Raw genomic sequence first — 12,066 nt, 5'->3', positions numbered from 1 at the left:
GTGAGCGCCCTGGTGCTTCCTGAACCAGCCCCTCTCCTTTCCCCTTCCAGGACCCAACCAATGGCTACTACAACGTTCGCGCCCACGAGGACCGCCCGCCCTCCCGCACCGTGCTCTACGCTGACTACCGCACCCCGGGCCCCGCCCGCTACGACATGCGCCCCTCCTCCCGCCTCTCCCACTCCAGCGGCTACGCCCAGCTGAACACCTATAGCCGGGGCCCTGCGTCGGACTACACCACCGAGCCGGCCCCGGGGCCCCCGCCGGGCACCGCCACGGGCGAGACGGCCAGCCAGCTCTCCTACGAGAACTACGGCGGCCACGCCGCCTTCCCGCCCAGCACCGGCTACGCCACCTACCGCCTGGGCTACAGCCAGCCCCCCCCGCCCAGCCTGGACCGCGCCCCCTACGACGCCTACGACCCCATGGGCAAGTACGCCAGCGCCACCCGCTTTTCCTACACCTCCCAGCACTCGGACTACGGGCAGCGGTTCCAGCAGCGGATGCAGACTCACGTCTGAAGGACCTGGGGGCTGTGGGGGGACGATCCTCACCGGAGACATGAGGGGGGGGTCACAGGTACTGTGTGACTGTCCTCTGATATTCAGGGGCTTTTCCTGAACCCCCCACGCCCACCCCTCCAGCACCAGGATTCTCAGCCTGCCCGGCGACTGCACCTCTCACCGCCTGGATTCAGGGGACCCTGGCATCCGGCTGACTCTGGGGACCCTCCTCCCCTATATCTGAGCTTCCATCCAGCCACCCATCATGTTGTCTTTGTTCGTTCTTTTCAGCCCATGTCTCGAGGGGCCGGCGCCCTCCCCGACTGGAAAGAAAACCGATTTTTGAGGGGCTGCGGCGCCTCAACCCCACCCCTGCCCTGCTGACGCGTGGCTGGAGGCCGGAGAAAGCGTGCTGGGAGCTGCAGGGGGGGAGAGTCCCTCCCACGGCCTGGATCCGGAAACTTGCCCCCGGCCATGCCGGGGAGAGCCGATTTCTTTGCCACGTGTCGGATCTTTGAGGGGAGACGGGCTGAGAGCTGAACTCCGCAGGGGTGAAAGGTTGTGACAACAAGGGGGGAGAGGGTTGTGGGGCGGCGGAGGACCAAGCAGCGATGGGGGGTGGCTGAGGGCAGGCGAGGCTGTGCATTGCCCCAGGGGCCGTGGGATCCCTGGGGTCTGCAACAGGCTCCCGCACAGCTCGGCCGCTAGGAGGCAGAGAGTTGTGCCGTCTCCGGCTCCCAGGGCACGATGGGACTCGCCGCAGCGGGCACAGGGGGCACTGCGCTCTAGATGTGAACACGCCGGGGGGGCCTGGTGCCTGTCGGCCGGCAGGCCGGCTCACCCTGCAGCCAGCCTCCGACTGGGCAAAGGGCTCTGATCCCGCCTCAGCGCCCATCGCTCAGCGCCTGGCAGGATCGGGCCCTAACGTGGAAGACTAACCTGGAGCAGCAGCTTTCGATCTAGGCCATACCCGGGACCCCCATCCAATACCAGGACCCCCTATTCTAGAGCAGGGTCCCATGTTCAATACCGGGACCCCCTATACAAATCCTCCCTCCTCCATCCTGGGACCCCCCCTACAGTACAGGTACTTCCTATCCTATCCCAGCACCCCTTTCCCATATTGGGATCCCTCCTGCCCCACTTAGCAATATGGGCAGGGTGAAATGCTCGCGACCCTTATGGTGCGAATCCCTGACCTAGATGGCGCTGCTGGCCCTAGGGAGAAAGGTCAGCCCCACACCCGAGTGCTTCCATTCACAACAGCACAATCCAGACCCCGGCCAGTCCAGAGTCTCTCTGGGCGGCCGGATCCCTTGCCGCTTGCACCCCAAATTGGATCCCTCCCCCGTGTGGTGTTCCTCTTCAAAAGAAAGCAAGGGGCCCCGATCTCTCCCCCTGTACCCCGTCCGTCCAGGGCCGAGCTGACTCCATCCCCCGTCCCTAGCACTTTGAATACATTTCTTTGGGTTTATGTTGGGTTTTTTATATATATATTTTATACGGGGGTGGGGTTGTTGATTGATTGGTTGGTTGGGTTTTTTCCTCCGAAAGGACCAATTGGAATCCTGCCTCTTCCACCATTTCCTGTGCCTTGAACTTCAGCTTTATTTGACCCGTCGGCGTTCACTTGCGCGGTGGAACCGAGCGAAGGGGGCGGGAGCGCTGGCCGGGCGAAATGTTTTAGGGGCTGGTGGCACCCCGGGGTGGGGAAGCTGGAGGCTCGTGTCTCCCTCTAGTGTCTGGCACCAGCCACTACAACTGCCTGTCCCCGAGGCCAGGGGAGGAGCTGCCCCTTTAGCCTGAGGCATCGAGAGCTGTGTTTTTAGAGCTGAAGGTCACGAGTTTGATCCCCAGTGGCGGATGCAGTCTCCACTGACGATAGGGGCTTTCCAGGGCTGCCCACTGAGAAATGATGGGGGGCCCTGGAATTCCCAGGGTTGTTATTTTGGTGGGGGTGAGGGGTTTCCTTCAAGCTTCCCAAGTATCCCAGTGAAGCTGCAGCCCACTCCTGGAAGGGATCAGGGGGGCTCTGTTTTCGAAGCCTGGCAGTGCCATTCCCCAGCCAGCCAGAGGGGGCACTGATGAGCGACACTGGGTCCCGCCCTGCAGCGTGAGCAATGCAAGTCCTGAACGGCGGTGAGCAGGACCCCGGCCGCCACCTTCACTGCCCTTTCCGCCATCGCTCCATTAGGGACCAGGACTCGAACCCAGGCCCAACTTCTCCACAGTCACGCCCGGCCCAGGTATCGAACTCTGATCTCCCGCGTGGCTGGGTAGAGTACGAAGCCACCAGCCCTGTCTTGCCTGTTTCCTCCTAGTACCTACCGGTGTGGCAGGGCCGTAAGCACCCTGGGCCGTTCCCGCTCTGGGCCGCAGCAGTTCTGGATCTGTTCCTGTGACCTTGCAGCGTCGGTTTCATTTGGACAAATCGGGGCCTTGATTTTAAGTACAGATAACGCCTCCCCACACCCTTACATTACGGAGCCATTCAGATACTGTACAGCCGTGAGCCGCGTGGGTTATCGGCACGTCAGCAGAAGGGGTGAGCCGTGGTTATAGCGGCCGCTTGGCCGGCTGGTGCCTATAACAATCTAGACCGGTGGGGTCGCCATTTATTGAAACATCGCCTGACCCTTTATTGACCCTGTTTGGAAGCAGCTGGAATTTGGTCGTGTCTCCTGATATGGGCTTTTCCTGCCCTATTTATGGGACTTATCCAGCGGCCATTAACCTGGCACCTGAGAACTTCACAATCTTCACTGGGCAGGCTGGGCAGGGCTGGTCCCTGGGGCACCTGGCACTGGCCACTGTCGGAAGGCAGGACACTGGGCTAGATGGACCCTTGGGCTGACCTAGGATGGCCATTCTTAGGGTCTTAGCCGCCTGGTACAGATGGGAAACTGCAGCCCAGAGACCCAGATTTTTACAGGTGTTTTGGCGTAGCTGCACTCAGCATCGCAACGCCTAATGGATTTAGGAACCCGGATCATTTCCAAAGGGGTTTAGGCACTCCCGAGCCTAACCCTCATGGGCAGCTGATGGGATTTTTGCTCCAAAGTACCTAAATCCTTTTGGAAGCTGAGTTTTAGCTCCCAAATGAGTTAAGTGTTGCAAAACTGGGCGCAACACTGCCCAGTGTCTGGCTCAGTCATGCGTCCCGGGTCAGATGGGAGAACAGAGTTGACCCTGGGTCTACCTGGTCTCAGGATAACAACCTGATCCGGGGACCAGCTCTTAACGCGCCACTTTCAGGAGTCACGTTATTTTGAACTTCAGCTTTTCCCCCCCTTAGTAATACATTTCTAGCTCTTGTGTTTTTAAAGATAAAAAACCCAGGATTTAACCACTAGACATCACGCTCCTCCCAGCACCTGCAAACTTGACCCTGAAAGGTTCAGATGCCTGCAGGAGAATCAAAAGAACCCAGTTCTTTTCCCAGCGCATGATTTGTGGGAGGTCTGATTTGCGATTTGTGAATGGTTGGGATTGGCAGCACTGGCAGCGGGATCTTAATATAAAGTCTGAGCCAAAGCTGGCGTCGTGGTCCATGACTGGAGCCAGGGGCTGCTGCAATACAGATAATAATGACTAATAGTCACCAGAAGTAACAAACCAGTGCTGGCTAATTTGCTGGCATGAGTCGGTCATGTGAGAAGGGGTTTTTTTTATATGAATGTATCTAAATATATATTTGATATAAATATCCTGCCAAGCAAATTCTTGAAAGCCAGAAGCACATGTTCTTAATGCTCAGCGGTATATAATTATAGATCAACACCCCCCCTAAAACTTCTGCTTTGAGGCAGGCAGCTGGCACGGGAAATTTCAGCCCGAAGGGTTAACGTCTGCAATGTTCTAAGCAACTGAAAACAGGGTCTTAGAATGGAACATGTCGGGCAACCTTAACTCTAGGGGGCGCGCCGTGCACCCTGCAGAGATCATGGGGGTTTGGCTGGGCGTGTGTAGAGGGCCGTGGAAAATGAGGGCAAAGCAATAATTCCTCGAGGGAGAGGGTTGTGTCTGGGAGGGGGAGCTGGGGCAAAGCCGTAGGGCATAGCGGGTCCTGGAGCTCAAATCCTGAGAGATTTGTTTTTTCGCTTGATCTCAGTCTAGCTTCAGGGTTTGAATGGCCCCTGGACGGCTGCCCTGCGCTTCCCTCTCTTGAGCATTTGTGCTCCGCAGTGTAAACTGCTTGTGGCTAACTCCAGCTCACGGGGACTGGCTCCCAGGGGTGAGAGCCAGGACGCCTGGGTTCTATTCCCAGCTCTGGGAGGGGAGGGAGGTCTAGTGGTTAGATCAGAGGACTGGGAGTCAGTTCCTAGCTCGGGGAGGGGAGTCTAGTGGTTAGATGTGAGGCCTGGGAGTCTGGACTCCTGGGTTTTGGTTGGTGTCACCCAACCCATGGGGTGTTCTGTCTCCCCCTAGTGGCGGCTTGGCTGCACAACTAGAGATTGACGCGCCGGCCACAGCTTGGCTACCGGATGAGCTCAGGGCTAGCAGAGGCCCAGGCATCAAGATTCAGAGGTTCCCACGTACAATTCCTGCTGTCGACAGCCCACCCAAGGGCGCGGGATTACGCCCAGGTCCTTGAATTTGCAGGGGTTGGCATGAGTAACTTTAAACCATTTGCAGTCAAACCGGTGCAAGTACTGTGTGTGGAGCAGCCACTGGGAGCTGGGAACCCAGTTCCCGGGGAATTTCCCGGGGAGTTGGGTGCCGAGCTGCCTTCGGTGGCTTTGCATCCCCCAACAGAGCGCCCCTTGGGCAGCTGGACGATGGGAGCGGTTCGGCCCTGACGGCGCCAGGTTAGCTCAGTGCCGGAAGCCAGCACAGGATACGGCCGGGGGCGGGTGGGTTCCTCTCCATTCGGGACCTCGGTGATGGGTCGGGCGGCGCTCTCTGTCTGCCTTGTCCCACAGCTCTAGAGGGGTCTCGTCAGCTGAGCCCAGCACCTGGGCGGTCTTTCCTTTGCATCAGGGCACTGGGGCTGTGGAGAGAGACTGGACAGATCCCCCCACCTACAAACCCCGGCAGTCAGGACCAACCCACCCCTGGGTTCGATTCACTCCCTCTGGTGCTAATTCACAAGCCTTCACCCTTGGCAGACACCCCGCCCCCTGCCATGGCTGAGTCCAAGGGTGGGGGAGCAGACCCAGCATCACCCTCTTTGAAGGAGTTAACCTTGACCCCCTTCCCCCCCCCCCCCAAGGGACCTTTAAAACAGGCCTGATCCTGCACGGCCCTGAGCCCGAGCCCAGGAACCGCGCTCGCGGCCTGCAGCTTTAATTCAGGCGTCGCCACTATCAGGCCATGTGGCTTTTTTTCTTCCCTAGCGGTGCCTGTGGGGACCCCCCGGTGACCCCCGTTCTCCCTCGCCCCAGTCTAGAGCGGGGGGGGAAGCGGTGAGACTGGCCCTCCCCCCGACGGTGCCGGGATCCTCTTTAGCAATAGCAACCCTCACTGTGCAAAGCCTGGAGCCGAGCGGCTTTACGTGCGGGATCGTCTCCGAGGTTATGCAGCCCCCGCCCCGCACACACCTTCCAGCTCATTCCTAAACACCCAGGCTCATTGGATCCCCACGGGAATGTGTGGGGGGGGTATTTTTCTTAGCACAGGCCCTTTTAGATTTCTAGAGACGTGTATCTGTGATTCCCCTGCACCCCTTGCCCGGCCCCACCTTGGATTATTTTTTTCATTTTCCTTTTTTTTTTTTAAATATTATGTACTATATTTTTAGTCTTAAACACGATATATTATATATATTTAATTTTTTATATATATAAAAATATAAATGTTACCAAAAAAAAAGAGGTTGTGTGTTGCCTTTGTTGCATGCAAGCGATGCCTGGGGCGAGGGGGCAGGAGTGTGTGTATGGATGGGGGGTGTTACGCGTTTGGGACCTGAAAAATCCTGCTGGGAGCAGAGGACAATTGGAGCATGGAATAGGGCCCTGGAGAAGGAAGGGCTCGTCTCTAGTGCTGGTCATCGCCAGCGCTCGACGACGCGCTTCACAAAGGAGCTGGGTAGCGTCCTCCCTGCTGGACAGAGAGGGGAAACTGAGGAACGGGGAGGGGGAAGTTAGGAGCCTAAAGACCGTTGAGGGGCTGGGCAGATTTCCTGCCTCGGAGCAGGAACACAGACCCTGGGGCTGGGGGGCGGGGGGCTGTCTAGTTTGCAGTTGAAAGACTTTGCTTCCTCTCCAGGGGCACCTGGGACGGGGGCCGCGAAAGGGGCCAGCCGTCCTGAAGCCAAGCCCAGCCCCTGGAGGGAAGCATCTCTTGACTGTGGGAAGGGTGAGGGCTGATAGAAATGGTGTAAAAATGTAATTAACTAGACCCTCCCCACCCCCCAAGGCAGAGACTCTTCCCTTCTATCGCTTGGGAGTGATTTTTGAAGAGTCCTGAGAGAAGGAGAAACTGAGGCAGGGTGCCGCAGCGCCTCCCCAAGCCACGAGGGCCCCCTGGGAGGCCTCTGGGCTGTTTAGTCACCCAGTGGCAAAGCCAGGTTTCCTGAGTCTCAGGCCAGTGCTCTGCCCACTAGGCCACACTGCCTTCCCTTCAGTAGCCTAGCCCCAGGCCTTTGAGTGCCTTGAAGAGAAGGCCCCCGAGGCCTTGAGCTTGACTGGCTCTACCGGCGTCCCCTGTGTGTGAAAGGCAGCAGGCTTCCGAGTCCCACCCGGGAGAAGTGGGGGTTGCCCCTCTGAAGGGCAGGGAGACGGGATCTGGCCTTAGATGCTTGAGCGGCATTGGCAGACCTGGCGGGCGGGGAGGTGCCCAAGGCTGGATTTACCAGGGGGGCTGCAGTGGGGATGGGGGGGAGCTTGGCAGAGCTGAGGGCAGGGGGCTACAGGGGGCGCTGGATTTACCCTCTTCTTGCACCGCAGCATTTGGGGCCGTTTACAAGCGGGTTTTGCTTGGGTCAGTTCCTCACCCTTAGTAATAAAAGGGTGGCGGCTCGGGGGGGCTGACGAAGCGAGCAGCGGAATTGCTTCTAGAGCAGAGGGCTTTGCACGATGCATCGGGGGGGGGGCCTTTCACCCAGCCCGATTCTCCTCACCCCCTCGTTAGTGCTGCCTGTAGCTTCCCCCGCAGCCACGGTGGGCCGCCCCCTGCACCTTCCCCAGGTCCCTGCTTAATGAGCAATGTTCTAGCTGCTTCTCTCCAGCAGCCCCCGCCCCCAGCAGCTCTCTCCCAGGAGCCTGCCAATGCAGCGGCTAGGATTTCTCCTAGGGGGCATCTGGCACTCACAGGCAGCAAACAGCTCCTGCTCACGGCTGAGAGGCTGGATCCTGGGTCAAAGAATGTGGGAGGCTGGGTGGGGTTTGGATATTCGGCCCCAGATCGTCTCCTGCACGACCCTCCCCCGCAATGTCTGATCTCACCCTCCATGTTCTCCCTTTTCCTAACAATCGGTGCTCTCTCTGCTGCAGCCCCCCTTCCGTCCAAGGGGAATGAAGCCTCCGTTACAGTGTAAGCTCCGTGGGGCAGGAACTCTTACTCTGTGTCTGTGCAGCTCCTGGCACCATGGGGCCCTGATCTCAACTGGCCCCTCCAGGTGTTAACATAATCCCTGGACCTCGAGCAGCTGGTCTGTGGCTGGCAAAACACACCCGTGTCCCCTCCCCTCTCCGTGCCAGGGCTCACACGGGCTCCACTGACCTATTTCGCAGAAGCTTTTAGCGGGAGCGGATGCCAACATGGGCGAGACGAGCGCCGCTGTGAATTACATGGAGCCGAGGCATTGGGTTGGTTGGTGTTTTTGTTTTGTGTTTTTTCCAGGCAACCCTGCAAATGGGCTGGCTTAATGATTTTGTTTCTCGACAAATGTAGCCTATTACTTTGTGTGTTTCCACGCCTGGTTTATTATGCATGAGCCAGGCACTTTGCCTGCTGCTCCCGGGACCCATCTGAAAAACAAAAAGGTGCTTCGTCAATCTTAATGGCTTTTGCTGGAGCAAGGGATGAGCGATGGAGAGCTGGATAAATAGATGGGGGGTATGGGGATGGCTGGCTGGAGAACTGGAAAGGAAGACCTGTGGAGAGCAGGATGAATGGATGGCTAGACAAGACCGATGCTGGTTTCTTCTCTCTGTAGCCCTGGTCCCATATTATTGTTAGAATCAAACTCTATTGCAGCCCCCAAATCTCTCCTTCAGGAGCAACCGCCTCCCTTCTAGCGGCACTAGGAGGTGATCTAGGAAGCTTTAAAGTTGCACCTGCCCAGAGTCTAGATAATCTCTGAAATTCAAGCTCTGGAGGCTTCTCTCCATAGCGAGGCAGCGTCGTTTCCCCAGGAAATCAATCTCACCAGCCGGCTAATTTATGCCAGGCGCCCGAGACGGGTTGTAATTTATTCCACCGGCTGAAACGCACAGCGGCTCCTCTCAGCTGTACAAAAATCTCGCTCCTTGGTCTCCCCTCCCGTTCTCCTTCCCCGCAGACGCGACAAGGCTGCAGCCTTCAGAAGAGCCGACAAGGGGAATTTCTCTTCTCGGTGCTCTTCCTTTCGCTGCAATTCCAGCGCGTTTGTTCTCACCTTGATGCGACGTGCCCCGGGTGGGCGCATCAGATGAAAGGGATGTGTCTGCGCCAACGTTCAGACGCTGCAGAAGAAAAAGACACCTGGACTAAGCAGAGGAACTAGCAGCCCCAGCAAAAAGCCCGGTTATGGGGATAAAACCCTGGGCTGGGACCCTGGAAGTCCAGGTTTGGTTCCTGACTCTCCCATGGTTTCCCTGTGAGAGCCTGGACGAGTCACTGAAAAGCCAGATTTTCCAGAGGGGTTGATCATCCGCCCTCAGCCGCTCTGAAAATCAAACCTAGAATCTCCTTGCTCCTCTGCCTAGGTACCGAAATGGCCCTTGTAACCAAAGTATTCACACACCTCTGTCTTTGTCCTATTTAGCCTCACCGCTAAGGCAGGCTGCAGTCCCCGTTGTACAGATGGGGAACTGAGGTGCAGAGACTTGGCCATGGTCACTTGGGCAATCTGTGGCAGAGCAGTGGGCTGACCCTAGGTCTCCTGAACGCTGCCTCGGGCAGCGGGAAGCTGGCAGGAGCCAGGGTGGGTACATCTACACTGCAAAGAAAAACCCAGGAGGCCGCGTAGCAGAGCCTCGGGCAGCCCACTTGAGCTGCAGAGCTAAATCTAGCCGTGTAGACCTCTGGGCTCGGCGAAGGAGGAATGTCTACGCAGGTAAGTTTAGCTCCACAGCCCAAAGCTGGTGAGACTGGATCAGTCGGCCTGGGCCCTGGGATTCGGTGCCCTGGGTTTTTCTTTGCACTGAAGACCTAGTCTGTTCCCCAGCCACCCCTGCCCACTTTTGCCTGGGCGCTATTCTCCAAGGGGCCCAAATTTAACCTCCTGTCCACGCAGGATAACACAAGTGGGAAGTTGATGTAAACTCTCAGGGGGAGGGGGGCGAGCAGGGCTCATTGGATCAGGGACTTGGGATGAAAGATGGGCCATATTTTTCAGCGGAAACTTTTTCTTTCTCTTGTTGAAAAATGCAGCGTCAGGTCGACCAAAACAATTCATGAATTCAGGTTGATTTCACTGAATAGTTGTGGTTGGCGGGGGGGAAATCTCTGACGCTTTGGAAACATAAGTTTTGACGTTTCACTTTTTATTTTGAAACTGACCTCAATGTTACTTTTGAAAATGTGTTTAAAAAAAATCTTCTAACAAAACATTTCATTCAACCTGAAACTTTTTTTTTTTTAACTTTTCAGTTCACTGGAAAATGTTCATTTTGAGTTAATCTGAAATGATTCTGCACTCCCCCCGCCGCCCAATTTTTGCAGTGCTGCCAACAAAACAAAACAACAATCCATGATTTACCCAGCTTGAGCCAGGAGACCTGGATTTGCGTCCTGACTCTGTCTCCTGCTGTGTGACCGGTTTACTCCCTGGGCACTGCTTTGTGAGGCACATGGAGATCGATAGATGAAAAGGGCTCCATAGGCCCTGGATAACATTCTTACTATTATTAAGGCAGAGACACTGAGTGGCAGATGAGAGCAAATTCTTTAGCTGATTATGGTTGTCAATGACAGTCCCGCGCCCTGCAGCCCACTCAGCACAGAGAGGGGCCCAGGAAATTACAGGCCTGTCCCTCCCACCTTGACATGAACACACTCAGCTGATGAGCTAGCGGAAGCCTTTTGTCTTTCCCCAATATTCGGCCTGAGTGATGACCAGGGGCCTGGAGCGAAATGTAACTTTGCATCCCTCGGCCTTCTTGGAAAATAGCTCACCGCAAGGTGCGAGCAGGCTGGGATTCAGCTCCGCACCGTCCCTGACAGTCAGGGCCGGTGCGACCATGTAGGCGAACTAGGCGGTTGCCTAGGGCGCCAAGATTTGGGGACGCCAAAAAGCCGTTGCAGCGGCCGCTGTGCTGGGAGGGAGAGGGAGTCTGAGCCGCCGCCGGCAGCCCAGGGGTTCCACCGTGCAGTCGCTGCTTCGCTTCTCCCGCCTCCCAGGCTCGCGGCGGGGGCAGCGTGCTCGGGGAGGACGCGGAGCAGAGGTGAGCTGGGGTGGGGAGGTACCGCACGGCTTCCCGGGCCAGGGGGTGGGGAGCTGCCGCGGGGGGTGGGGGGACGTGCCTCAGGGCAGGGGGGGCACAAGGTGGCCTAGGGCGCGAAACTCCCTTGCACCTGCCCTGCTGACAGTTGCATCAGGTTCAAATAAATAAAGACACACACACACACACACACACACACACCATTTGTCTCTCAGCACCTGATGATAACGTGCTGCAACCAAACAGAGAGATGGTTCCTGCGTCTGCTCGGAACAGACAGGCTCAGGGCTCAGGACGCTATTTCCAAAGTTTACCAAGGAACCGGCCGGCCCTACGAATTCCTCCATTCTCCCCCCAAGCAGCCCAGTAACGTTTGCTCAGAGGAGACTCATTAACCAGCCCTAAGGGAAGAGGGCGGGGCAGATAAAACATCCATGGAAGTGATATGAGTTGGGGGTTAGGAAGACGGCATGTAACTTGGGACGCCTGGGTTCTTTCCCCAGACCTGGGAGCAAATGTGACCTACTGGATAGAGCGTCAGGACTCCTGGGCACCATCCCCAAGCAAGCGAGTGTTGAGGATTGCCTGAACCGGGACTGGAGAGCCAGGACTCCTGGGTTCCGTTGCCCGCTCTGGGAAGGACTGTTGTGTAGTGGTTAGAGCAAGGGCGCGGCGATCAGGACTGTTGGGTTCTATTTCCACTTCAGCCACTGCTCTGCTGAGTGGCCTTGAGCTGCAATTTAGCCTTTCTGTGCCTTAGTTTCCCCATCTGTAAAATGGGGGGAACCAAATCCCTACTGCACAGATGGAGGCGGGGGGCTGAATTAGGGTTTGCAAAGCACTCCAGGCTGCCCCTACGGAAAATGCTGCGTGTAAAGTGCTAAGTATTGTTGGTGTCGTCCCGGCCTCAAAAGGGAATATTTTATAAAAGTGAATCTCGATCGCTATGTTTGTGATAAATTATAAAACACGGTGTTTCTCTCCTGCATGCATTCGCTCCCTCTCCGCTCCCCACGGTGGCTGATTCTGTTGCAAGC

At 57.0% G+C, this 12,066-nt stretch overlaps 1 protein-coding gene across 1 annotated transcript in view; it reads left to right on the top strand.

The window, feature by feature from the left end:
• The window catches only part of KIRREL1 (kirre like nephrin family adhesion molecule 1), an 86,148-nt gene extending 79,896 nt beyond the window's left edge, over nucleotides 1-6,252 (top strand). Inside the window, exon 15 of the mRNA XM_044991133.1 lies at nucleotides 51-6,252. Within this exon, the coding sequence (XP_044847068.1) occupies nucleotides 51-521 (471 nt within the window). The 3' untranslated portion in view covers nucleotides 522-6,252. The remainder of the gene's footprint in view (nucleotides 1-50) is intronic.
• Nucleotides 6,253-12,066: the final 5,814 nt, after the last annotated feature.

This window comes from Mauremys mutica, chromosome 17 (genome assembly GCF_020497125.1).
Source record: "Mauremys mutica isolate MM-2020 ecotype Southern chromosome 17, ASM2049712v1, whole genome shotgun sequence".
Taxonomy (NCBI): Eukaryota; Metazoa; Chordata; order Testudines; family Geoemydidae; genus Mauremys; species Mauremys mutica.
Note: the sequence above shows the minus strand (reverse complement) of the source record. Positions and strands in the feature narration are given on the sequence as shown.